At 35.0% G+C, this 26,142-nt stretch overlaps 4 protein-coding genes and 2 pseudogenes across 7 annotated transcripts; 2 read left to right on the forward strand and 4 right to left on the reverse strand.

The window, feature by feature from the left end:
- Nucleotides 1–1,353: 1,353 nt before the first annotated feature.
- On the reverse strand, nucleotides 1,354–2,253 carry LOC147945943 (glutathione S-transferase T2-like). The gene is made up of 2 exons (XM_087509082.1): nucleotides 1,852–2,253; nucleotides 1,354–1,773 (listed from the first exon to the last, which is right to left on the reverse strand). The coding sequence occupies exons 1-2, from the start codon at nucleotides 2,251–2,253 to the stop codon at nucleotides 1,354–1,356; spliced, it is 822 nt and encodes a 273-aa protein (XP_087365208.1).
- Nucleotides 2,254–9,528: 7,275 nt separating this feature from the next.
- Nucleotides 9,529–10,969, forward strand: LOC104783867 (putative F-box protein At3g47150; annotated as a pseudogene). The gene has a single exon (XR_015596828.1). The product of XR_015596828.1 is annotated as a putative F-box protein At3g47150 (transcript).
- Nucleotides 10,970–11,205: 236 nt separating this feature from the next.
- On the reverse strand, nucleotides 11,206–13,757 carry LOC104780523 (E3 ubiquitin-protein ligase AIRP2). 2 transcript variants are annotated; one of them, XM_010505026.3, is made up of 5 exons: nucleotides 13,269–13,757; nucleotides 12,210–12,360; nucleotides 12,058–12,124; nucleotides 11,738–11,972; nucleotides 11,206–11,653 (listed from the first exon to the last, which is right to left on the reverse strand). In XM_010505026.3, the coding sequence occupies exons 1-5, from the start codon at nucleotides 13,334–13,336 to the stop codon at nucleotides 11,437–11,439; spliced, it is 738 nt and encodes a 245-aa protein (XP_010503328.1). In that variant the 5' UTR covers nucleotides 13,337–13,757; the 3' UTR covers nucleotides 11,206–11,436. The 2 variants fall into 2 exon arrangements, with proteins under 2 accessions (XP_010503328.1, XP_019100194.1); XM_019244649.2 differs by lacking the exon at nucleotides 13,269–13,757 and adding an exon at nucleotides 12,700–13,266.
- A 5,651-nt stretch (nucleotides 13,758–19,408) lies between these two features.
- LOC147945944 (glutathione S-transferase T3-like) lies at nucleotides 19,409–20,469 on the reverse strand (annotated as a pseudogene). Its single transcript, XR_015596224.1, has one exon. The product of XR_015596224.1 is annotated as a glutathione S-transferase T3-like (transcript).
- Nucleotides 20,470–21,040: 571 nt separating this feature from the next.
- On the forward strand, nucleotides 21,041–23,479 carry LOC147945945 (uncharacterized). Its single transcript, XM_087509422.1, has 6 exons — nucleotides 21,041–21,356; nucleotides 21,666–21,881; nucleotides 21,976–22,413; nucleotides 22,548–22,654; nucleotides 22,709–22,985; nucleotides 23,064–23,479. The coding sequence occupies exons 1-6, from the start codon at nucleotides 21,041–21,043 to the stop codon at nucleotides 23,477–23,479; spliced, it is 1,770 nt and encodes a 589-aa protein (XP_087365548.1).
- On the reverse strand, nucleotides 23,393–25,874 carry LOC104783869 (spermidine sinapoyl-CoA acyltransferase). Its single transcript, XM_087510331.1, has 2 exons — nucleotides 25,229–25,874; nucleotides 23,393–24,282 (listed from the first exon to the last, which is right to left on the reverse strand). The coding sequence occupies exons 1-2, from the start codon at nucleotides 25,872–25,874 to the stop codon at nucleotides 23,513–23,515; spliced, it is 1,416 nt and encodes a 471-aa protein (XP_087366457.1). The 3' UTR covers nucleotides 23,393–23,512.
- Nucleotides 25,875–26,142: the final 268 nt, after the last annotated feature.

Here is a 26,142-nt window from a genome sequence, read left to right on the forward strand (position 1 = left end):
AGCAAGACGTATGTATTCGTCAACCGAGTCTGATGCAGTCCCATATGCTAAAAGTCGAATTGCTGCCGTACATTGTTGTAGGGGTGATAGACCATTCCGGAAGGTTGCATCCCTTTTTGGCTTAAAATATGGAACTTCTTCACTGAGACGATTCACAATACGCAAGAACAACGGCTTGTTCATTCGAAACCGTCGCCGGAATTGGTGAGCATTGTAAGTCGGATTATCAGAAAAATAATCGTTCCACAAACGTTCATGCCCTTCTTCTCTTTTTCTATCGATATATGCACGTGGTTTCCTTTCAACCGGAATTTCCTCTTCGACAGCTTCAAACTGGTTACTAAATTGCTCTTGAAAGTATTGGTTTAAACTATCGTTATTGGGATCATAATGGTAGTGAAAATTGTTGGAAGAAGATGCCATTACAGGATTGAGAAAGAAAATGTCTTTGGTTAGAGAAAGAAAATGGTTTGATTTGCAATAAGATGAGTAAATGAGAGAAGGTAAACAAAAGAAAGAAGAGTGTATGATTTGGTTTGTTTGATTTAATCTTGTTCTCTTCACATATATATTGAACTTTCGGACAGAAGAGAGAAGAGACAAATTGGTGTGAACTTATTTCTTGTGAACTTGGTGCATGTGAGTGTTAACTTGGTGCATGTGAACAATCAGACAAACTAAATAAATTTCTTGTGACTCTGTCTTTGTAACTAAAATCCAAACAAAGATTAGAAATACAAGTGACTTTAAAACTAGAAAACAAAATACGTAGCCCCTACAATAATCCGGTCACGGATTCACCTTTCGGAAGCAAACAACAACAACAGAAAACGAGACAGATTTACTTGAGCTGGATCAGTTCGTTCTTGAGCTGGTTGACTTCGTCCTTGAGCTGGATCACTTGGTCCTTGAGCTGGTTCACTTGATCCTTGAGCTGGATCACAAGTACCTTGAGCTGGATCATTTGGTCGTTGAGCTGGTTCAGTTGTGTCTCACGGCTCGATAGACTTGTGAATCCAATCGCAGGAGCTGGTTCCGGAGGATAGTAAGAGATCTCAACCTCCTCGTCTGACTCGCTACTACCGTCTAAGGGGCTGTTTATACTGTAGTCGTATAAAGCGTCCATGTCTGGTTGAACACGACAGACGAAAACACATCGATTAATTAAACATAAGACGAGTCATTACAAAAACGAGTGAAACATAAACATACTTAGAACATAAGCCGATTCATTAAAACCATATACTAGAGTTAAAACAAAAGACAAACATACTAAGAACAAACATAAAACAAAGTTAAGACAAACATTCTTAAAACAACATAAACTAGGTTCCAAACAAACCTAAACTAGAGCTAAAACAGTTCAGCCATTAGCTTCTTCTTTAGAGCTTTTTCATCTTCATCTAGCGTTTCGTTCTTGGCAATGAGAGTGTCAAGAATGGACATCTTTTGAAGTTCCTTCATGCCCTCTAAATCCTTCTTTTTGATATCCCACATGTGACTAAACTCTGTCGATGGTGCAGCCTTCTCTTTACCTTTGTTCCTTGATTTTTTCATTGCCTTTATTCCAGCAGGCCTGCTCTCGTGCTCACCCACGACAGACCCTGAAGATGGTGCAGCATCATCGACTTTTCTTTTGTTAGAGCTGGTTGTCTTTGGAGTGGGGTTCATAGGCTCTAAATTAATCCATTTCTGTTCATAACGAAGCACATTCCAAGCATACTCCAAACCAAACTTCTTCTTGTACAGCTTAGTGTATAGTTGGTGAGCATTCTGCAGAATATCCACATCATTCATGCCACTAGATTTCTCACCCTTTGCCTCTGCGTATGCTCCACAGAACTTACTAACTTCCCTGCTGATTTTTTGCCATCGTTGTCTACAATGATCAGGGAGCCTTGGTTCACCACCACCAAGGACATGATCACTTGTTGCGTAATATTCACCAATGCGCTTCCAAAAGGACCCAAACGGTTGATCATTCCCAACAATTGCATCCTTCGATGTGTTTAACCAGGCGCTTATTAGGACTAAGTCATCTTGTGCGGACCATATCCTTCTCTCCCTACGCTGTTCTGCTGTCTCTTCTGTTTGACTAGGAGGTTGATTCGACTGTGAACTAGTTTGTGAACTAAAAGAAGGGATTTGAGAGGAATCAATGTTTACATTGGGAGCAAAGCTGTCGTATGGGAAGTTTAGAAGACTAAAGTAGGATTGATGCTGACTGTTATTAGGAGAATTATTTGATTCCATAGCAATCATAATTAAAACGGAAGAAGGTGAGGAAGAGAGATTATTGGAAAGTTCTTAGAGATTGGTAAGAAAGAAGGAAATGAGATTGGATAATATATAGAAGCTAAGAAGATCATTTAATTCAAAGTTTTGGGTCGTTAGAGAATTTTAATTCTAAATAACCATTACCTACTTCAGTCAAATCAGAAGTAAATAAAGGTCATTTAGTGTTTTAGATAATAAAAACCAGAAAATTTTGGTTTCGTTAAAGCCTACAACTTACTTTACAACTATGTCTACACTATCACAAGCAAACAACCAACATAAACCATCGCAATCACCATCACAATAACTATACTCTACACTATCGCAACTAGGCAACTACAACACTCAACCATATTATACAGTAGACAAACAAATCAACCATCCCATTCGATCACAACTAAAGCAAGCAAACAATACTTTTCAAGCAAACAACTAAAGCAAGCAAACAATACTTTTCAAGCAATACTTTTCAACCATCACTACTAAAGCAAGCAAACAATACCATCACAACTAAACAAAGCAATAACAAGTACTTACCTTTTACTTTCGAGTAAGAAATGTTGTCGATGGTGGTCCGATTTAAATCGCGCTGCTTTACCTCACCTACATGCCTCATAAACAAACAGTACTTGATTAATGATGATTTTCGATACAACAAAAGCAAGAAGATTATGTTTATAATAGACACATAATCGAAACCCTAATAATGAGATTAGATTTATAACACACAAAATCAAAATCCAAACCCTATAATGAATCAAATTTTCCCCAAATAATAAACCCTAAATCGATCAATTATCGAAACCCTAAATCAATTTTTCCCCAAATTCGAAACCCTAAATCGAAACCTAATCCAAACCCTATAATGAATCAAATTATCCCCAAATAATAAACCCTAAATCGATTAATTATCGAAACCCTAAATCAACTTTTCCCCTAATTCGAAACCCTAAATCGAAATCTAATCAAAACCCTAAATCAATTTTTCCCCAAATTTGAAACCCTAAATCAAAAGGAGACAGAGAAGACGACGAGACAGAGGAGATTACCTAGCCGACGAGACAGAGGAGACAAGGAAGACGACGATTACTTGAGCTTGGCGACATAGAGGGGATCTCTAGATTTCGCGAGACAGAGGAGAGAGAGGAGACGACGAGAATCGGTGGACACGAGGAAACGAGGAGACGAGGAGACGAGGAGATCGGCCGACTCGGTGTTTCAATGGCCGGACAGAGGAGACGACGGAAGGAAAAAAAATCTCTCGCCGTTTCGCTTTTCTATTTCGCGAGAGAAGAAGAAGAAAATTAGGTTCCAAAGAAATGAAAAATAAAACGAATGTTTTAGTCCGACAGTGACACGTGTCCCTTAGATCAGATGAAGAACTGATCTTATTGAAGATCAATTGGGCTGATCTTATGGGTACTGTTCAATTAATTTCAATTTAAAAAGGCCCAAGATCACCCTAAGTGATCCACCGATAAACATGGCCTTATCCGCTAATCTGCATCAAAATTAAATAAGTTAGTGGGTATTTAAAACCCAAAACCATTGTTAACAGATCAGAAGCCCAAGAACATATCACATTCAATCTGTTTTTAAAACGATTAAAACCCAAACAAAAACATATCACTCTCTGCTTATTTGTCCAATTGGCAATGCAATTTTAACAAAAAAAATTATTTATATTAAAACACAAATTTAAAAACAATTAATTTTCACATTTAACTCACATAATATAAAACTGAAATCATATAAATTCCCCCTATAAATTATGCATTAGCTTTATTTCTCCACTAAGTTGTATTAATCAATTGTATTAAAACAAAACAATAAATTAGAATTGTAGCTCTCATTTTTCTAAATATAATTTTTCATCATTTCTCTTCCTATAAATACTCATTATCTTATTCTCTTAGTCTATCACTCTTTCATTCTCTCATCTTCTTCCACTACTCTCAAATCTCTTTTTTTTGTTTTGTTTTGTTTTGTATTTTTTTTGTTATTGTTGTTGTATGGGTTATAAAAAATCAAATCAAATATCATTGTAAAAGCTTAGTTTTAGAGTTTGTATGATATGTATATCTTATATATATTTTTTAATCTTTTAAAAGATTTATCTCTATTTTCTATTTTATATTAACATCTTATAAGTCATTATTTTTATACTTTCTTACAATATTCACCACACAAAAAGATCATGAAGTTGAAATGATCCATATCTAATTATCTATTATGTCTCTGGTTATCTTACATATTCATGTATCATTTTTAATAATTTATAAAGATCAATATAATATTTAAAGATCAATATAATCATCCATTTATAAAGACTATTTTGTTTTGTGATCCAATTGATAAATCTGTAAAGATCAATATAATATATATATATATATATATATATATATATTTATGATTTGAGGTTTTTGAAAACAAAAAGAACATAATTAAACAATTGGTTTTTGTGTGTTTGATCAAAATAAATAATGATCCAAAAAAGAAATCATATTCAACTGGAACTTAAATATAAAAATAAAATATAATTTAAAAAATACCATTTAACTAAATTCTCTAAAGATGAAACCATTAGTATGAAATCTAGCACTATAAATTAAATTGATGAGTGAAAAAAAAAACCAAAAAATATAAGTTATCCTTGGGGTTTTAAAAATTATTGAGATTGAAGAATTCATATAATTTTATAAGAAAACTAATTTAGTTTGTCACTTCAAAAGTAATCTTTTTATATTTTGAAATATTATGTGTAAGTGTTGAGTTTATATCAACAAACAACCAAATCATGAAAATTTTGATTCGGCCACTTGGTATTCCTTTTATTTTAGGTTATAAAAAAATTAAAATATTTATTTATAACTAAAGGCATGTAACTCCATTTAAATCAAATGTAACTCCTATCCAATAATTGTACATTAATTCATTCCTCCTACTAACTTATTTATCTTTCAAGAGAAAATATTTTTGGTTAAATTTTAATATTTTTTAATTATTTTGGTTGGCTAAATTTATATTCATATTTTGGTTGGCTAAATTAATATATTTCTCAAGTAAAATTATTGTTAATTATATATTTCTCATTTCAAAGTTTAAAGCAATATATCATATATATAAAAGTAAGGTTTTGGTCTCTCCTTATTGGTTGATTTTCATTTAATGTTTTCTAATTTTTTTATTTTTTATTTGCTTTCTAATTGCTTTAAACAATATTTAAGACCCAATAAACACAATACATTTAACTCACACATTAAAATAAAATTATAACTGAAAATAAAATAAATTATGCATTAATTATAGTCTACCACTCAATTTTATTCAAATACAATAAATTACTATTGTAACTCCATAATTCTAAATGTAACTTCTATCATTTCTTATCATATAAATAAGCATTCTCTCAATCTCTCATTCTCTCATATTGGCATTCTTTTACTATCTTATTTTCACATTCTCTCATTCTCTTCTACAATACCTCAAATCATTTTTCGTTTTTTATTTTATTTTTGATTTCTTATTTTTCTTGTATGAGTTGTAAAAAACAAATGAAATATCATTGTAAATTTTAATGCTAAATTTTAATTTTAGAGACTACATGATATATATATTTACATTGTTCTTATTTTAAAAGATTCATCTCCATTATCTAATTTGGATTATTATCTTATAAGTAATCATTCTCTCCTCCTCCCCCACCAATATCAAATGTTGTTATATCTCATATGTGTTGTAAGAGTTTGATTCTATATTTTAATTTAGAAAGTATTATTTATATTTAACATTGTTTTCAATTTTTATTTTATTTATATAAAAATAAAATATTTCTTTTATATTTCTTGTCTTTCTAATCTATTCATATTTATTTTTAAAATTTGCATAGTTAAATTTAAATTCACATATGTTGGTTTTAACAAAAAAATCAACTTTATTTGAGAACTAGATGTTCCTATTCATTTTTAAACGATCAATGTGTAACATAATATATATAAGCATTTTGTCTTGCGATCACAAGTTCCATTTCCATTGCTTAACTCCATGGTTAAACTATAATATATGTTGTCCTATTTGTAGGAACAACAACATACTTATTTAATATATTTAAAAGAGCAGATGATTAATCGAAATAAACATTTCTCCAAATTTTATAATTCAATCAGTGTGAGTGTACTTATTACTTTGAAAAACCTTTACATTGAAGTTCATAAATTCATATAAGAAAACTAAAATACTATGTCACTTCAAATTTGGAAGAAAACACTTGGTATTCCTTTTTAAAAAGGTCAAGACACATATAAAAATTTATTAATATTTAACTCACTTTAAAGGCATAAAAGATCATTTAACTCAAAATAACTTCTATCCAATAATTCCATACATTCCTCCCACAAATAAAAATATATATATATGTTCAAGATTATATTTAAATATTACAGAATTTTTTAGTTAGCTAAACTTATAGTCACATATATACAATATATATACATAAGAGTTCATATTACTTATTAACACCATAATTCGACCCATTATTTGCTTAACTCAAAATTGGTTTCAAAGCCAACTAAAGAAAAACAGAAACGATATTATTGATATTAGACCAAAACATGGGCATACAAACATAATAACTTATACGGAAAATAATTATTTTTAAAAAATAATTTATTATTGCAACATCAACATATGAAGGGTTTACATAAGCAGTTAATTAGAAAATCTAAAATACAATAAATGTATTGGGAACAATATCAGTCAATGATAATATTGGATCCTCAAAAGCAAGAAACAACATCCTCATAATTCATAAAAAAATAAACGCCACAATTGTACACATCTAAACGAAATGGTATAAACATATAGTGTATAAATACAAGTGACTGCGAAGCCCGTATATGCCTAATTAAAATGAAATAATACAAAAGAAAAAACGAAAAAGACCAAAAAAACAAGAAAGTGTCAACTACATTACAACCCACGCGTTGCGTGGGGAAGCACCTAGTACAAAAATATACTTTCGTTTTTGTTTTACGATATTTGAATATATTCCATACATTACTGAACATTCCTAAAATCAAAACTATAAATATACGGAATCACTAATTTTTGCAATCTACTTAATTTGATTAATATACAAAATATTCGCAGTCATATAATGTTAATCAATATATTCCAAAACTGTTAAACGTTTTCTAAGCAGCCCTAACATTCGTACTTCTCTATAAATAGAGTTCAACCATTTTTTGTCTAACTCATCAAACACACAACTCTCTAAAATTACCACAAACCTAGACATGGCTCATGGCTGTATCCTACGCATTCCGTAGAGATGTCAAGCCATAGCAATGGCATAATCACAAGGTATATTCATAAGATAATCTTTATTCTTAATTCATATTTTAACCTTGATGTTTGAGAGTCTGTGTATGTAATCACATATTATATCTTAATCTTCGTAAATACTATACCATTATAATCCACAATGTTTTTTCTTTTCTCATAACTTTTTTTTTTTGTAGACATTGCGGGACAAATCATAAAGAACTTACCTGATGACATCTTCTTAGATGAAGATTCATCTTTTAAAGTGAATTGACGCTTCTCCTTGGAAGCACCCTAATAAACAGTAACAATAGATAATAGATTGGAAAATATATATTATCTGTTAAATTTAATTTAATTTTAATACTTTTGAACTCATCTACAACAATTTTCTTTTACTAAAAGTGTATCTATTTTTTTTTTAACCAAACAATAAATTAAAAGGAATTTCCTCGGTTAGTTCCCCAAGCTAGAGGGAAGGGGTTTACAAATGAAACTTCAGACATAAGAGAATGCGAAGCACGGGCAAGACAATCCGCCTTCGAATTTGTCGCATGCGGGATCTAAGAGATGGAGAATAGTGGAAAAAACTCCAGCGAATTAAACTCATCGAACAAGTTGGAGAAGGATGACCAATATTCAGGGGAATGCACCATAGTGAGTAACTAAGCACGTATCTGCTCTGTGGCCCACAACAACTCTTCTAACTCTGAATGTAGGGGGAGGGGCTCCGTCTTAGACACTTGGCCCAAAACAACAAGGTTTGCTCCTCACCAATGCAACACCACCAGCCCAATCACGAATGCTCATTGGTTGCTTTCCAAGAACCAACAATTTGATAACAAGGTGAAGAAACCTGGATATCCGAGGACGGAGATGGAGCCGACATAACCGCCGTAAAAGATAGCGCCTCTTTCCAAGCTAACTTATCGCCCAAAGCCTGAGCAATTATATCATTCGTCTCGATCTCTAAACCTTAATTTTTTTTTTTTATTTATGGCCTTCCAGATTACCCATAAAATTCATGTTAATTGAAGAAGTTGATCAGGATCATTGTTGAAAGACATCCCTCCAGAAAACAAAATTCAAATTTGAGTACACCGACTCATATGGAAAACCTTCTGATGAGACCGGAGGTAGAGATAAATCCTAAACTTCCCACAAGTGATGGCATTCAAAAAAAATGTGATTAATAGTCTCAACCACAGAGTCGCACCTTTTACACCAGATATTTACATTGGACACCTCGGTGTATCTATTTACTTTTATAGATAGTTTTTATTTACTAAAAATACTTACTTTATATTCTTTGTTAAATTTGCAAGTTCTTGTGAAAATCAAAATTAAATATTCTTTGTTAAATTTTATATTATTTTAAAAACTTTAAACCCGTCCATCGGGCGGGTCCTAATCTAGTAAACTATAAGTATAAAACATAAGAAGAAAAAACCTATGTTCGGTCTTATAACATAACACAGGTACATACAAAACAATAATTTAATAATTGGAATTTAAAAAAACAAGCAGACTAAAGGAAATGTTTTTTAAAAAAAAAATTAAATTTGTTCCGCGATGTACCGCGGATTTAAACCTAGTAGGTATGATTTTATTAATCATATTTTTCAACTAAAAAACAAAGAAAAAGTCTTCTAGAATCATTTAAACTACCATTTTAAAACAAGTAGTGATATAATGAATAACAACAGATTTCAAGTAAGTTTTATTAATTACTAATTGAATAATAAGAGATTGTATATTATTTTAAGTGATTTTACACAAATTTCAAATTAAATAACATAAGATTTAAAAAGATTTTTATAAATTCTAATTGAATAACAAGAGATTTCAAAAATACTATAAAATCTTTTAAACACAAGTTCAATACCCCTCTTAGGCTAGTTAAAAGAGTCTATTATTTTTAGGATTTTGTAAAGAAACAAAATTTCGTACATACTTCAATAATTTGGTTAGGGAATTTTTGAAGAAGACGATTGAAGTTGTGTATTCGGCTATTTTTTTTTTTTTCGTCGAAAGGGAATAATTATATTTATGAATTATAATAATCAAGATACAATTGTTGGACTACTACGAAGAATGTTAAAGCGAGTAGTCGTCAGCGGAAGAAAGACAAAGTTACGTCCGAATGATCAAGAAATCTACATTCCTCTTGATCTCCAGCTTGATACACTCTTAAGATTGCCTGTGAAGTCTTTACTGAGATTTCGATGCGTCTCCAAGCTTTGGTCCTCTATCATCACCAGCCAAGATTTCCAAAAACGGTATTTGAATATTGCTTCTTCCTCATCTCCTCGTCTTCTCATTGCTTTTGAAGACTTCTACGGAGAAAAACTTATGTTAGTCTCCTCGCCTAACCCAAACACATCTTTGTCTTCCTCTTCTTCTTCATGTTGTGTACCTTACGAAGATTTGAGCCTACTCAACATTAAAGGGAAAACGGTGTGCAATGCGGGTCGGGGTTTGATTTGCGTTGGAGGTTATATAAATGCTGGGATTTGTAATCCCAGCAGGAGACAGCTGCATACATTTCCCGACTTCGAATTCAAAGAGTATCCACAAGTTTTTCCACACCCCAGATACATGTTTGGGTACGATCCTGTTGGAGATCAGTATAAAGTACTTGCCGTTGATGATTGCCTTGGAGATTGGAGCATAAGGTTATTGTGTTGGGAGGAGAAGAAGCTTGGAGAGAGGCTCCGTGTATCACCTGTCCTCATATTATTCGTACCCGCGGGGTGTATATGAACGGAACACTGTACTACGGGGCTTCCGTGAAGGACACTTATTCCCCGGGTAGTAATTCTATAATTGTGAGTTTTGATGTTAGGCTTGAAACGTTCAACATCATCAATGTACCAAGCAGACTTATACCAATGGGTTATGAGAATATGTGGCTTGCTGATAAGTGGGCTATTACAGTTACAGATAAAACTCTGATCAACTACAGAGGTAAAATTGGTGTGGTTGAGAAACCTCGTAAGGGTAGTTTTCGAATGTGGGTTGTGGAAGATGCTGAGAAAGAGGAATGGTCCATGAACACTTTTCATTTGCCCCAGTCAGCTGCTGGTGTTGACTTCAACGTCATGGATACCTTTTATAACGGCGAAATTTGTCTAGTTCGAAAAGAATTGTCGGATCCGTTTCGTCTTTTCTTTTACAATCTGGATAGGAAAAGCATGAGAAGTGTCACAATTGAAGGACTGTTTCCGATTACTACGAGAGTTTAATGTTCTTAGAAAATGTTCTGAAGTTAATTTAAGGTTTTTCTTTATATATGCTTATTTAATTATAGAACTTTAAAAACTTATGTTTTGAGAAGCACCATTATTTAAAGATTCCAGCTTTAAAATCATGCTCGACCTGATCTTTTTGACTCTCCAAAAACTGACAGAAGTAAAATTTAACGAAGCTTCAAAATGTGATGGATGATCATGATGAGATTAATCGTTGCAACGGCTTCTTCTGTTTTTCTTAACAATGTTATAGAAGAGAGGTCTCACTGATATTGCAGATAAATAACATAACTATATTTCCTATGTACCTTAAAAGAAGAGAATTTTTAGCTGAAAGAAGAACAGATAGTGTAGATTTGTGAGTAAAAGCCACTTCTTGATGAAGAGGTATTTTAGATTCAGACATGAATGTACAATAGAAAATAAAAGAGTTTGGGAACCAAAAGCCAAATGCAGATAAAAAGAAAAGCAAGTAGAAATGGACTTCCCCCGGAAATGGTTACTATATTTAATTACTACTTTACTCTAAAACATTATTTACATTCAGATAAAGTTTTACCAGAACCGGTTCTTCTTCTTCTTAAATTCACTTGACATGGCAATCGTAAGGAGAAGATGCAAACACTTGATCTGGAACCACTAGAGGTAGCTTTTCTACGTACATAAACAGCCTTTTCTTATTCTCCCGCGCAATTGTATACATATTGACTGTATCTGATTTCTCCATCAACATCCACAAGTCCCCTGAGTTTACTCTCTTAAGACTGTCCCGGCAAAAAGGGCATGACTCTGACCTCCCATGCCTGCAAGATCACCATCAGTTATGATTGAATCATCCGTTATGCGCAGAAGGAGATAGATACCCTTTTAAAGAATTGATGACTTACCAATCGCGGTAACACTTGATGCATAAAGAATGTGTGCAATTGGGGAGAACAACCATGTTGTTCATCTCCATGCAAATCCCACATTCTTCTTCTCTCTCGATGTCAATCTCCGAGAGCTTGACCTTTTCAGTCTCATCTTTGTTTCTGTACCGTATCTTGCAGACCTCTTTCTGTTTGCGATCATCAAGGTCTGTGATACCCCTTTCTAGTTGTAATAGCGATGGAAATATCACAGCTGTTACACAATACGGACAAAACCCCATAAGCATTACGAATAACTATCAACTTGTGTTACCAAACAACTTGAATCTGTGCATTACCGTAGAAATCTTTAATACTTGTTTTCCTCTCGTAAACCGACATTGTGGTTTTCCCATCCGCATAGGTCTGATTCAGTTCAATGAATTAATCAAACAATCTCAAGAAAAGGTTTTGAAAAATGTAGTAGAAGAGAAGGAAGTGAAGAATATACCATGTAAATGAGAACTCTGAGCAAACCGAGGGCACCAGCAAGGTGGCAATCAGTCCACTGGACAAGGAAAAGTAAAAACTGAGCAGCCGGGTTGTAAGACAGTCTCATTTGAACACGCGCACCATCCTTCTCCCGAGGATAATCTAAAGCTCTGTTATTCATTGAGCGAAAACAAAACGACATTGTTCATAAGCACCAAAACTACATAATTTGATTAAAAAGCACAAACATAACAAGATTCTGTATTCAATAAATTGATACTGATAGGATCGTAGACATTAACAACAAAAGCAATTGATCAATGCACGCAACCAAACATGGAACTCGTCTAATCCAGCTAGATCAGCCTCGGATACAATATAAACCACTTGATCATAGTACACATTCAAGGGTCAAAGTATTGATAGAGTCAAGCATACTCAGATGTAATAAGTTGCCTTAACATAACCAGCAGAACAAATTAGATTACCAAAGTCACCAAAACATTCACCTTTCAGACATAGCGGTTCCTAACTCAGCTAGATTACCATCAGAAACCAAATTAAATAAAGGTTTTAGCTTTAAATCACTTGATCATTGCAAACAAACACAAATTCCACTGAGACAAAAAAAAAGAAAAAAAAAACATCATCATCCAAAGACTTGGTTCAGCTTCAAGAGTCAACACTCCTCGAAACTGTTTTTAGGATAAGACTCCCTAATAATGACTCCATCACTCTAAGTCGTTGGATCACTTAATTTACATGAACTCTGTTCATTAGGACCAGATAAAACCCTAAATACAGTACCCAAAAAAAACAATCCGTTCAATTTCTAAACTCTTCTGTACCACAAGAAAAAAATTTTCAGAAAACACACTTTGTTGTAGTCCTAGAGAAGAAAATCAAAGACACAGAACCTAAAAGCTCAGCTAGATAAAACCTTTACAGACTCTTAACTGGAAAAACAAAAAGGAGAAATTTTTATTCCACAGAAGAAAAAAAAAATCGAAACTTTGAATTAAAAAACAGAGAAAAATCCAAAATTGCAAAAGGGGTTGTTTAGAATTGAGAGGCTTACACAGTGTTAGCGTGTTGGATATCAGCTTCAAGAGCTTTCAGAGAATCCTTGAACGAAACTTTTGCCATTAAAACCCAATTCTCATCAAACACACGAAACAGAGCAATCAAAACTAAATAAAAAGTATCAAAAGCGAGAAGAAGAAGATGATAGAAGAAGATAGATGAAGCAAAGGAAATCAAAGTTTGATGCTTTTTCCTTTTTTAGTTTTTAGCAATTAGAAAAGATATTTCACCCAAGTTCGATGATCAAAAAGAGATGAGAGAGAAGAATGGTATTATCGTAAATTTGTGATATAGACAATGGTGTTTTGGTAAATTGGTACATAGAGATAAACCTCAGTTACGATTCTCGAAGTAGCTTTATCGAAAAAAGACGCTGAAGTGGGTTTCGAGATTGACTATTTTGCCCTTTGTTCGGCTAATGTTAATAAGAGAGAGAGACAAAAAAAAAATATCATGGTGGGGAGTAATCTTGTGTTTAAGGCGTAGGTGTAGGTTTTGTGGTATGCAATTGTATTTTGATACGTGGAAGATAAGGTTCTAAAGTATCTGCTTTATTATTAAGGATTACAAATCATTTGTCATATTCTTTAATTAATCAAAAGTCAATCAACCACTTGTTGTAGTTTATGGTATTAAACATTGAATACATTACTATAAAACAGATTTTTGGGTAAAGGACAATGATTTGTATTGGTACATAAAAACAATAAAGGAAAACTATTTATTTTATTAGCGATTTCATTAAGATATTGGAGTTTATAATTCAACTAAACTATCCATTTTAAAGATTTTGTAGTGTTTTCATCAAGATACTGGAGTTTATAACTGTTGTTATCAACATCCTACAAGATTAGCTCAAAAGAACCAACAAAAACGAAACATTGTTTTCTATAACTTGTTTTTTGAGTTTTCAAAATTGAAGAATATTTGAGAAAATATTAGACACATCTAATATCTTTTAGTTAAGAAAATCATTGAATATTGATTAAAACATATAAAATTGTTTGTACAAATAATGTATGGTTTAAATAATAATAATTATGATATAAAGTATGATTAAATAATAGTAATTCCATAACAATGAGAAATTAACACATATTTAATTAGGGATAAGTTATTTGCTATGCAAACAAATATTGTAGGAAGATCGTAAGAAAAGTGAAAATGAGAAAACTAAAGAAAAAAATTGTTTTGATTTTCCATTTTATATTTGATGATATTAAAGTTTCATACACACACATATCTATTGTTTGGCCGGATTTGCATATGTAAAACGGTTGAATTTGTCATTGAATTAGAGTTCTTTCATGATCTTAGAATTTTTTTGGGACGTTTCTATTCATTTTATTCCTTTTATCAATAGTGTTTTGTGCCCATGACCTTGCAAAAGGTACTTCGAGTATGAGATAGTATTTTCTCACATATAAGCTTTTTGGTTTTAGGGGGTGTGGGGGGGGGGGGGCTGCCTCATGAAGCTAACTCTTTCAAACAACCTTAATAATATGGTGTTTTGATGTTAAAAGACGGTTGAATTTGTTATTTGACACATAACTTTCTTTGTTTGAAAATAACCACCAAACACATAGGTAGCAAATGGTTGCTTAAAATTAAAAAATTTGAAAATATTAAGTAGAACAAAATTAGGTTGAATATAGAAAGAAACATATATTGGAATCAATGATCTATGTTAATAGCTTATAGTCCATGATCTTCCTTGAATTTGGCCATTGCGTCAGCACCCTAACTCCACATATCATTCCTGAAAGCGCCTTTGACGGTGGCAATAAAACACAGGCAAATGACAAATGCGTCACCGAAATTAAAGGCGTCATACTCACCAAAGCTTCTCAAGCATCTTGGTTCACCCCGAGATGATGCCAGTCAGTCACCATCATGAAAATTCTTCTGTAAAACTTCTCAGACACTAATTTCAGCTTCAGCGTTCTTTCGATCTCTCTTAGTTGCTCCCACATGTACCATTGTTCCAGAAATTAGTGTCTGAGGAGTACCCTGGCTGTCTACATGAAACCTATCGGGATGAAGAGGTTTATTGGCATAAAAAACAGAAATAAATGAATGCGGGTGGGAGATAAAAAACTCTAAGTACTTTCATACTCAAACCAAGCAGAGACGGGTGCGTAATAGGGTTATTGGTCTTTTAGATGAGAATGATATTTGGTCTATGGAGGATGCTGATATCTGCAATACAACAGTACGATATTTTGAGGATCTGTATACTTCGGTTCATTCGGTTAACTTTGAGGATGTCCTACGGAAGGTCAAAACGGTAATTACGAACGAGGTAAATATGCGGTTAATGGTCCCAACTATGGAGGCAGATGTTAAAATGGCTTTATTTATGATGCACCCGGATAAAGATCCCGACATGGATGGGATGACAGTTTTGTTTTTCCAGAAACATGGTGAATTGTTAAGGCAAACCTTGTGGCTTTGGTCAATCGGTTTTTTCGAAGAGGGTGTTTTGGTCAACCAAACAGATTGATAGTTTCGGAGAGGGGGTTACGACAGGAGATCTTTTAACTCCTTATTTGTTTATTTTCTGTATGAAAGTGTTAATTGCAAATATCCAGAAAGCGGAGATGGAAAAGCAGATTATAGGGATTAAGGTGGCAAATAAATGTCCCTCGATTACGCATTTGTTGTTTGCGGATGATAGTCTTTTCTTTTATAAAGTAGATAAGGATCAATGTGGGGTTATTTTCGATATTTTAAAGAAGTATAAGGCTGTCTCGGGAAAACAAAATAACTCAGTTAGGCCATAAGGTTGATGAGGTGGCAAAGACGAAGATGCAAGGGGTTCTTGGGATTACAAATTTGGGTGGTTGGGTTCATATCTAGGTTAACCTGAGAGCTTGGGAGGGTCTACAATGAAGATTTTCTCCTTTGTTCAGGATAGACTGCAAGGCGGACGAATGGTTGGATGGCAAAACTGCTCTCAAAAGGGGGAAAGTAGGTGATGATTAAGTCTGTTGTAGCAGTTGTACCGACTTTTGATGTCTTGATTTCGGTTACGAAAAACAGTCACATCCAAACTTACTAAAGCGGTGGCGAATTTATGGCGGAGTACCAATGGTCTATCGAGGGGTATGCATTGGCTAGCTTAGTAAAAAGGGATATGCATTCGGCTTTGTTGGCTAAACAGTTATGACGACTGATTGAGGCTCCAGACTCACTCTTTGCCAGAGTTTTTAAAAGTAGGTATTATCGGAATTCTAATCCTATGAACCCGATTCGGTCATACTCTCCATCATATGGGTGGAAGAGTATTGTTTCCGCTAGATCTCTTGTTAATAAAGGACTTTTTAAATGGGTTGGCTCTGGGAAAACCATTTCTATATAGAATGATCCCTGGGTACCGGCTCAATTCCCAAGACCAGCTTTAAATAAGGGTCCGTTTAAGGATCTTATTCTTCAATATCTCATTTAATTGATCGACGTACGAACTCATGATTTATGGATATGCTCTCAGAGTATTTCAACCGGTGGATGTTGCACTGATAGAGGCTTTACCTATAGGAAGTTGACAGATGGCAGATTCCTTTGGTTGGCATTTTACGAAATGAGGGAAGTATTCGGTTAAGTCAGGTATCATACGGAACGCATGACATCACCTAGGACTTTTCAGGTTCTTGGCTGTGGTCCGGAGATTACACCTCTCCTAGCCAGTGTTTGGCAAGTTCGTTGTCCACCAAAAATACAACATTTTATGAGACAGGTATTATCAGCGTGTATTCCGGTCTCGACAAATTTACTTCTGTAAATGACAGGTTCGTTTTGTTTTACAACATTTTATGAGACAGGTTCGTTGTCCACCAAAAATACAACATTTTATAAGACATCCATTTATTTCTGTTTTTTCTATGTCAATAAACCTCTTTATCCCGATAGGTTTTGTCTTTTTTCCCATAGTTGTTGTCGGTTGCCACAATGGTTCTTTGAAGATTTGTGGGTCTGTCACTCTTGACGTCATTGGTTTTCTCACGGATGTTTTCCACAAAAGGAAGTGTTGCATCAATTTGTTGAGTAAAACCTCGGTCTAGTACAAGAGATATTTGATTGTATCTTATCCCAAAAGGATTTCGTGTAAACCAATGTTGGGATTCTTTTTGAGCTTTTCTCCAAAAAAGAATCTCATCTCCCAACCTCATCACCAATCACGCCAGATCAGACCTTCCTCCATCTTTGGTTTGCCAATTTCCAAGCTTTCTAACTTATGGATAACTCTATGCTACCTTACTCTTCTTATCTGGTATGGAAAGTTCGACATGTAATGATTCCTGTACTCATCCTATGTAACGGTCTCTCTTGAAAAGGTTATAAAACGGTATTTATTTAAAAAAGAAAAGTTAGGATTTTTACACAAAATGCACTTATTAGGCCAAATCTTTCGTTTTTGCCATTTATCTCAATAATTTTCATTTTTGCTATTTTAAATATACAATATTTCAGAATTTTTGTTTATGAAACATATACTTCATACGATAACTATACCCAAAAAAAAAACTGAAATCTAATAAATCCAAACACAATGTGTAAAAATTTATGATTTTATAAATAAAAATTTGCATCTTTTAATATTTTTAAACAAACACAAAACTTATAAACTTCCCTCAAATAAGTTTCTATCTAGTAATTAACTCAATCAATGTTTCATAATGATCGCAATAATCTTCAAAAAATGCAAAAATTTCAAAAACAAATTACTAAACACGTATTATTTGGAAGCCCCTTTGGCCCAGTGGTTGGCCTAGGGTTAATTAATGTTTTTACACCAGGAGGTGAGGTCAGGGGTTCGAGCCCCGGATAATGCGATTTATTAATTGTGCATATTAATAGAGGCAAATTTACAGACAATCTCCAGTGATGCGCAATTATCGTCGTTCGCAGTGATTCTACATAAACATGAAAGTGAGCATAGAGAAGGAAGGTGACCATCAAGAGCATGGAGCAGGAGAGCAAAAGTGTTTGTAGTGAATCTAATAAGATTGCAAAGAATTGGCCATGGTAGAATCATATGTAATTGTTTTCATAGTTTGCAATCAATAATAAATCCAGACCATAAAAAACACGTATTATTTTAAAATTTTATATATCTTAAAAATATTGATTTAAAAATTCCACTGAGACAAAAATAAATCATCATCAACCAAAGACTTGGTTCAGCTTCAAGAGTCAACACTCCTCGAAAATGACCTCATCACTCAAAGTCGTTGGATCACTTAATTTACATGAACTCTGTTCATGACCAGATTAAACACAAGATTCAGTACCCAAAGAAACAATTTGTACCATTTCTAAACACTGCTGTACCACAAGAATAAATTCAGAAAACACACTTTGTTGGGGTTTTACACAGTGTTAGCATGTTGGATATCAGCTTCAAGAGCTTTCAGAGAATCCTTGAATGAAACTTTTGCCATTAAAACCCAATTCTCATCAAACAAACAAACAGAGCAATCAAAAATAAAAATATCCAAAAGCGAGAAAGATATAAGAAGAATAAGAAGAAGAAGCAAAGGAAAAGATATTTCACCTAAATTCGATGATCAAAAGAGATAAGATGAGAGACAAGAATGGTATCTTCGTAAAATTTGTGGTATAGACATGGTATTTTGGTAAATTAGAACATAGATATAAACCTCAACTGTAGGTTCTAAACTTTTTTGTTAAAAACAATAGAGATAATGCAAAAAAAAAAAAAAAAAAAGTTTAGATACATGAGATTCTAAAAAGTTTTCTTTTGCTCTAATGGTAGAACCATTTGGTTCTAAAAATTTGAATTTTTGAAAACTCAAAACTTGTAACACAATCATGTAAATAACACATACAAAGTTGTGAGATGAGAGATCTCGATTATTACCATTGATTCTTCATTATCATCACCAAATTGTAGTCTAAAACACAGAGCCTTTGTGTTGTGGACTCTACATTAATGGCTCACCATACGAGAACCAACCTGTAACAAAATTCCACACACATCATCAGAGCCACAAGAGGAGAACACAAACAAAAACATAACCGATTGAGACATTAATAGAACAGAACCGTACAAGCATTTGCCAACATGTCAGTTCAAAGATTCAAGCATTCACAGAACATTAAAGGACCGATTCAAGTTTAAAACCAACATTCACCCTATATAAATCATAACCACATTACACACAAACACAATGCAAGAAATTGAAACACAAACACATAAAAACTGAAACACAAACACAGACAAACTTAAACAAGAAACTGAAACATAAACACAATTCAAGCATTTGACAACATGTCAGTGATTAACTTGTTCTTCAAAGCCAATTCTATATCACTAAGTGGCTCTGTTTTTGCAAGGAGACTCTCCAACATGTTGTGCTTATCACGCTTCTCCTTCAATGCATACTCCTCCTTCCTCAATTCATAGTCTTTTTGCTTTATCTCCCACACCTCATGCAACACTATCAAATCCTTGTTCTCTCCTTCCACGACTTTGCTAATCTTTTTACCTTTCGCCTTTGACGCCTCAACACCAGGAGGACGAGCCATTGCTTCATCTCCATGGCTAACCGTATTGGTGCTTGTTGACTGTGATGAAGCTTGAGACTCATCTTCAACCTTTCTTCTTTTTGACGAGCCATCTGTCGTAAAAGATGCACACCATTTCTGATCATGGCGTAGCTTTCTCCAACAATGCTCAAAGTGTGAACTTGACCTAGTGATCATTATGGTAGATTTGGTTAGCAAGCTTCATGACATCATTTTCATTATGGCCACTTGACTTTTGCTTTGTTGCAGCCTCTAAGCAGCCAACACAGTAAGCTGCAGTCCATTTCCAAAAGTCCCACCCTTTTGAGCATTTGCAACCACCGGGTCCTTGCTTGTGTTCAACTAGGCACTTATGAGCACGACATCTTCTATGGGTGCCCAATTCCGTCTTCCTTTTCTCTCTTCAGGTGTGTTTACATCTTGGGTTGGAGCATCAGTCCAATGGGAAGTAAAGACAGGGACTTCTGGCGATGGAGGAGCTACACTAGGCGACACAGTTTCATACTGGTGGCTAGTTAAAAGGTCTAAAACCCCTGAAGGTAAACTAAATGGATTATTAGAAGGATCCATTACTAGATACTGGTGGTTGTTAAGAGAAGAAAGAAAGAGCAAATGAGAAGGACATAACGAAGGAGAAGGAAAGAAGGTTTTTGGTGGTTGTTAAAGAAGAAAGAAAGAGCAAAAGAGAAGGACAGAGTGAAGGAGAAGGAAAGAAGGTGTCTTTCATATATAACAATAGGTTATTGTGTTTAAAAAGCTGTAATTAATGTTTTTAGCAATCAAAGAGAAATAATCATTTATCTAATCTACAACTACCAAGCAATCAATCATTTATCACAGAAAAAACTTTGAGCATAAACAAGCATAAATAAACAATGAGCCTCTTCAAACAAGCACAAACAAACATTTATCCGATTCAAGAAACAAATAAAGTTTAAAACTGATTCAAGTTCAAAAGAACCGATTCAGTTTTAATAGAACAGAAGAGAATGATGAAAGAAAGATATATGATTATATAATAGGAGGTTTGTTTTTTAAGTGTTGGTTAGTGATTTTAGCAATCAATGACATACTAACGGCTTAACCTAATCGCCAAACTACGAAACATTTATCATAAAAGACATTCGGCATACGATAATCCAAGAAGGGAAAAATAGTCTAGGGTTTTGGCGAGAGACAAAAAGGCAATATTAGATTTTGGCTTTCTCCGCAAGTATCATGCCGCCGCCGGCTTCTCCGACGCTAGGAGGGGTGGTCCAGGCGTTGGAAGAGCGGATCTCCTCTCCGATGGGTGAGGTCTCTCAAGAGGTTGATCTTTCGGCATCGTTGCATGCCCCTGTGGGGGGATCTACGGAGGTGAATCCGGGACAGGGGGTGTATTCGAAATCCAAGCGCTCTTACGCAAACATAGACCGTAAACATGTTTTCACTAAGCAACCTTTCGATGTAGTGGAAGTGGATGGTAAACAGCGTGTGATAGTTCCAAAGGAGGTTCTGCAGGGGGCTAAGCCTTTATGGGAGGACTTTCTGCTTGGTAAGTTTTTAAGTACGAAGGCTCCTCATGTTGGCAAGATACATATGATAGTTAACAAAACTTGGCGATTAGGCGATACTTCTACCTTGATCGATGTTTTTGAAGTCAATGATACAACTGTGAAGTTTTAGATTCGAAATGAGTCCATGCGGCGTAGGGTTTTGAATCGAGGCATGTGGAATATTATGGACATTCCAATGGTTATTACGAAATGGTCTCCGTTTGAGGAGGAAACTTAGCCTGCCTTAAAGTCGATACTAGTGCGGGTTACGCTAACTGATGTTCCATCCACTATGTTTACACATAAAGGTCTGCAGTTCCTGGCTAGTGCTGTTGGTAAACCAATACGTTTACATCCGAAAACGGATGCTTGCTCAAGTTTTGATGTTGCTCAGATTCTGGTTGAAGCCGACTTAACCAAACCGCTACCAAGAGATTTTGTTTTTGTGGGGGAAGAGGAGGGTGAACTTGATGTTGTCATTAAGTATACTTATCCTTGGTTGCCGCCCAAATGTGGTGTTTGTGGTAAATGGGGCCATCTCAAGGAGACTTGTTTAGCTCTACCTAATGTTTCACCAACGAAAACCAATTCTCCTCCTGCCCCTGTTACATATTACAGAACCGGAGAGGGTCTCATCATCCCCTGCTCTTGTGGTAACGGGGGAGGGGGAATCAGTTCCTTATGATGCTCTTATAACCCATTCCCCTGTTAGGGAGACAATTGTTGTAGATGCGGAGGAGTGGACCACCCCTAATTCGGTCCGTCGCCTAGGGAAACAGAGGTCAACCGAGCTGCAATCTACCAGTCTCTCTCTCCTCTCTAACGCTTTCTCTACTCTTAGTGATACGGGAGATGCGGAGGAGGATACCTCTAGTAGCGTCCATGAGTTGAGTCCCAAGGATGTTGTGGCGGAGGAGACACAACAACGCGAGACTCAGTTGGGGGTTTCTCTTATACCACAACTACGTCCCGTTCTTCCTCGTGGTTCAAAGACTGCTCACAAAGTTATTTCAAATCCTTCTACTCAACCTCCTAATTTAAACCTTAGGGATCAGAGTAAGAGGACCTCTTCCAAGCGTCATAAATGTCTGGCTTCTTTTGGAATGTCCAAGGTTTAAATCGAACCTCAAAACATTCCGTCATAAAGAAGTGGGTTGGTGATCCTAAATTGCGGTTTGGGTGTCTGTTAGAAACGAGAGTTAAGGAACGTAAGGCACAGTGGTTGGGTGCCAAGTTTTTTAGAGACTGGTCGGTTTTGTCGAACTATGAGCATCATGCTAGAGGACGTATCTGGGTGGTATCTGGGTGGTTTGGCGGAATAACGTGAGACTCACTCCGGTATATAAAACAGGGCAACTTATCACATGTTCAGGAGACTGAGTTTTTATGTTCTTTCATTTACGATTCAAATCTGGTCGATGAGAGGAAATCTTTATGGGAGGATCTACGTAACCATATGGACTCTCCTCTCATGAGGGACAAGCCTTGGATCATTTTTGGCGATTTTAATGAAACTTTATCTATCGATGAGCACTCTCGTGGTGCAAATGGTCCTGGTATCACTGAGGGAATGGAAGATTTTCAATCGGTAGTGAACTACTACTCCTTCTCTGATTTGGAGTCTCAAGGTCCCTTGTTTACTTGGTGTAACAAAAGGGAAAATGATTTAATCTAAAAAAAGTGGGACAGTGTGTTGGTCAATGAAGCTTGGCTCGCTGTTTATCCGCAGTCCTTTAATGTGTTTGAAGCAGGAGGGTGTTCAGATCATGCTCGTTGTCGGATCAATCTTGTGAGCCAAGGGGAGTACAGGCAGCGGCGTAAACCATTTAAATTTGTTAATGCCATGGTGGACATGCCGGAGTTTAAGCCGTTGGTGGCAGAATTTTGGCATGCTTCTGAAGCTATTCCCTTATCCACATCATCTCTCTTTCGGTTTACAAAGAAGTTAAAGGCACTCAAGCCTAAGCTTCGGTCTTTGGCGAGAAGTAAGGTCGATCATTTGACTGCTAAAATGAAGGAAGCCTATGCTACCCTTTGTGAAAAGCAGGAGTTTAATCTCTTACACCCCTCTGCTGTTGCTATGGAGGCAGAAAAACAGGCCTATAATTGTACAATAAGCTAAACCAATTGGAGCTTATCATGAACTAACATCGTTTCATGCATGGAGTGCATCCATCTCTTCCTTGAACTTGGCCATCGCGTCCCTAGGAAGTGTTATCAGCATTCGAACACCACCGTTCTTCCCTGGAACCGCTTTAGATACCGGCAACAAAATACTTAGAAAGGGTAGTGTAATCGGTACCAGAGGTATAATGTTCACTAAACCTCCCCAAACGTCTTGATGCATCCCGGGATGACGCCAATCAGTCATCATCATTGTTTCTCCTCCGCAAATCTCCTTGGATGCCAACCTCATCTCCATCGTATTCTCCATCTCTCTAAGTTGTTCCCACAAGTAACAATTCTCGACCGCTTCTCTCTTCGCATCTTTTATGAGCTTCACAAGGCGAGACATCGGCGTTTTGCTCAGCTCTTTCGCTGTCAATGCCACGAAGGCAATGACGAAAGCATTTCCGTAGTAGCCTTTAGGTAATGGAGGATCCATAGTGTTGCGGATACCGACAGATATCATCAAAACCGTAGTCTTGTCGGGATCTAGCTTCATGGCTCGACATCTTGCTCTCCAAACGTAAGCTGCAAGAACCTCCACTGTCGTGATCACCATGTTCTTCTTAATCTTCTTATTGGTAAGGTCGTTCTCATCTTCCATGATTATGTTCTTGAATTTAGTGATGTCTTCGGATGTAATGTTCAGAGTTTCACGGACCATGTCTTCGGTTGGTGTATCGGGTGAAGAGCAAGCTTTCTCCAAATAAACGAGTTTTGGATTTTTGTCGTCGCTCCCGATATTGCCTAAATTCACCCCTGTTAAAATTTTCACATTGATATGTACAATAGATTAATGATCTAATTAATCAAAATTTTGGACCAGACTAAAATCAAATAGAGATATATAAGAAAACGATCCAAAACATAGAACGAAAAAATATCTAGCAATGTTTGTAACAGATTTATTGATTTTTCATATTTTGTAATAGTTTTTCTTGAAATTTTTAATATATATATGTGAAATATATTGACTCAGTAATATAACTATAAAATTTCTAGAAACGCTATAAGTATATATAGACTAACATTTTTAAGCTAAGTACACTCAGAGAAAAACATTTATTTAGTCAGATATTACATAAAATGTCCTTGATTTAAAAAATAATTTAGGAAGCTCGTTAAGTGTAAACATGGAATATGGAAATACTTATATATATATATATATATATATATATATATATATATATATATACCCAAACAACCTTTGCAATTAATAACGGGCATATATTACTCAAACAGCGAAGAAACATTATATACAATTAAGATCAAAATGAATCTAAATCTGAATGAGCAGGAAAATTAATTTAACATGCATTTAAATTTAAAAATTTATACATAGTTTAATTTAGATTTTTAGTCGACCGTTTAATTATATTAGATAAAATAGATTTAAAATTCTGAACATTTACACTATAAAATTAATATCAGGAGACATATGACTTTTGAATATTATTAAATTGGTATTACACGACGTATAAATCATCATCATCGGATATATTAAATTAAGATGATTAAATTTTAACTATACAGAATTTTTTTTATTATAATATAATAATAATAATAATTGTATTGTCATCGGATATATAAAATCCTACTACATATTTACCGCCCACTTTAATTTGTTACCAAATGGAAAAGATCTATGAAGCTTAACGTCTGAAAGCATAAAGCGAGATGGTTGTGTTAATTTCTTACATACCACTAATTTGGCTAGACGTGAGCCTGTCTCTGTCCCACACGGGGATGACCGTGGGTTGGGTTTTCCCGGAGGCCAGCTCAAGTATGGCTTGAGAAAACTGAGTCATTCCAACACCATCACAAACGGTGTGAGAATAAGTCATTCCAATAGTCATTCCTCCACATGCGAACTTAGTGACCTGTAGAGCCAGAGGATTGTACCCAGAATTACAACCCTTCAAAGTATCGTGTGAAGGTACAAGTTGGTGGTAGGCTCCGTCCAAGTTATTAGCACTCTCCAAGTAACTGAGAGAAGAGAGAGTGCACAAGGCTGTTGCCTTTATAAAGGGGACTCCATCGCCCGCTTTACAGTTTAATTGGAATCTCTGGTCGTTGGACCGCCGGTGAAGTTTGCCTGCGAGAGGGTAGTAATAGACAAGGGCATTAGAGAGGGCGAGTTGAAGTAAATAAGCCGGATGGTGGTCGGCGTGATCTTGGACGTAGGAGTTTGGAGCGAAGACGCATATGATTTCGAGGATGAGTTCGTTGTTAGGATCATTGTCAATGGTAGAGAGAGACAAATTGACATCAGGTGTTGGCTTTGAGGGTTTCACAAGAACCACTTCTAATCTCTCAACGACAAAGGGACATGAATTGTCTCTGCTTGTCATGTTTGTGTCTGTGTGTGTATAATTGAGTAGTGCTCTTATCTTAGCTATTTTTTATATAAGCATGTTTTGTGAATTTAAAACTAATTCAAACATTTAACGAAAGTTGTTAACATTTAATATCAATATTGCTAGCTAATATTAGTAAGCCACTCGATGTGTATATAAGTATAATGCTCTACCACTAACCCATTTTCTCTATCCAAGCACGACCTATTCAGTATTTGCTCGGTTCCTATTTTTCATTTTCCTCGACTCTTTCTAACTTTGC

This window comes from Camelina sativa, chromosome 4, assembly GCF_030686135.1.
Source record: "Camelina sativa cultivar CO46 ecotype springtype chromosome 4, ASM3068613v1".
NCBI lineage: Eukaryota > Viridiplantae > Streptophyta > Magnoliopsida > Brassicales > Brassicaceae > Camelina > Camelina sativa.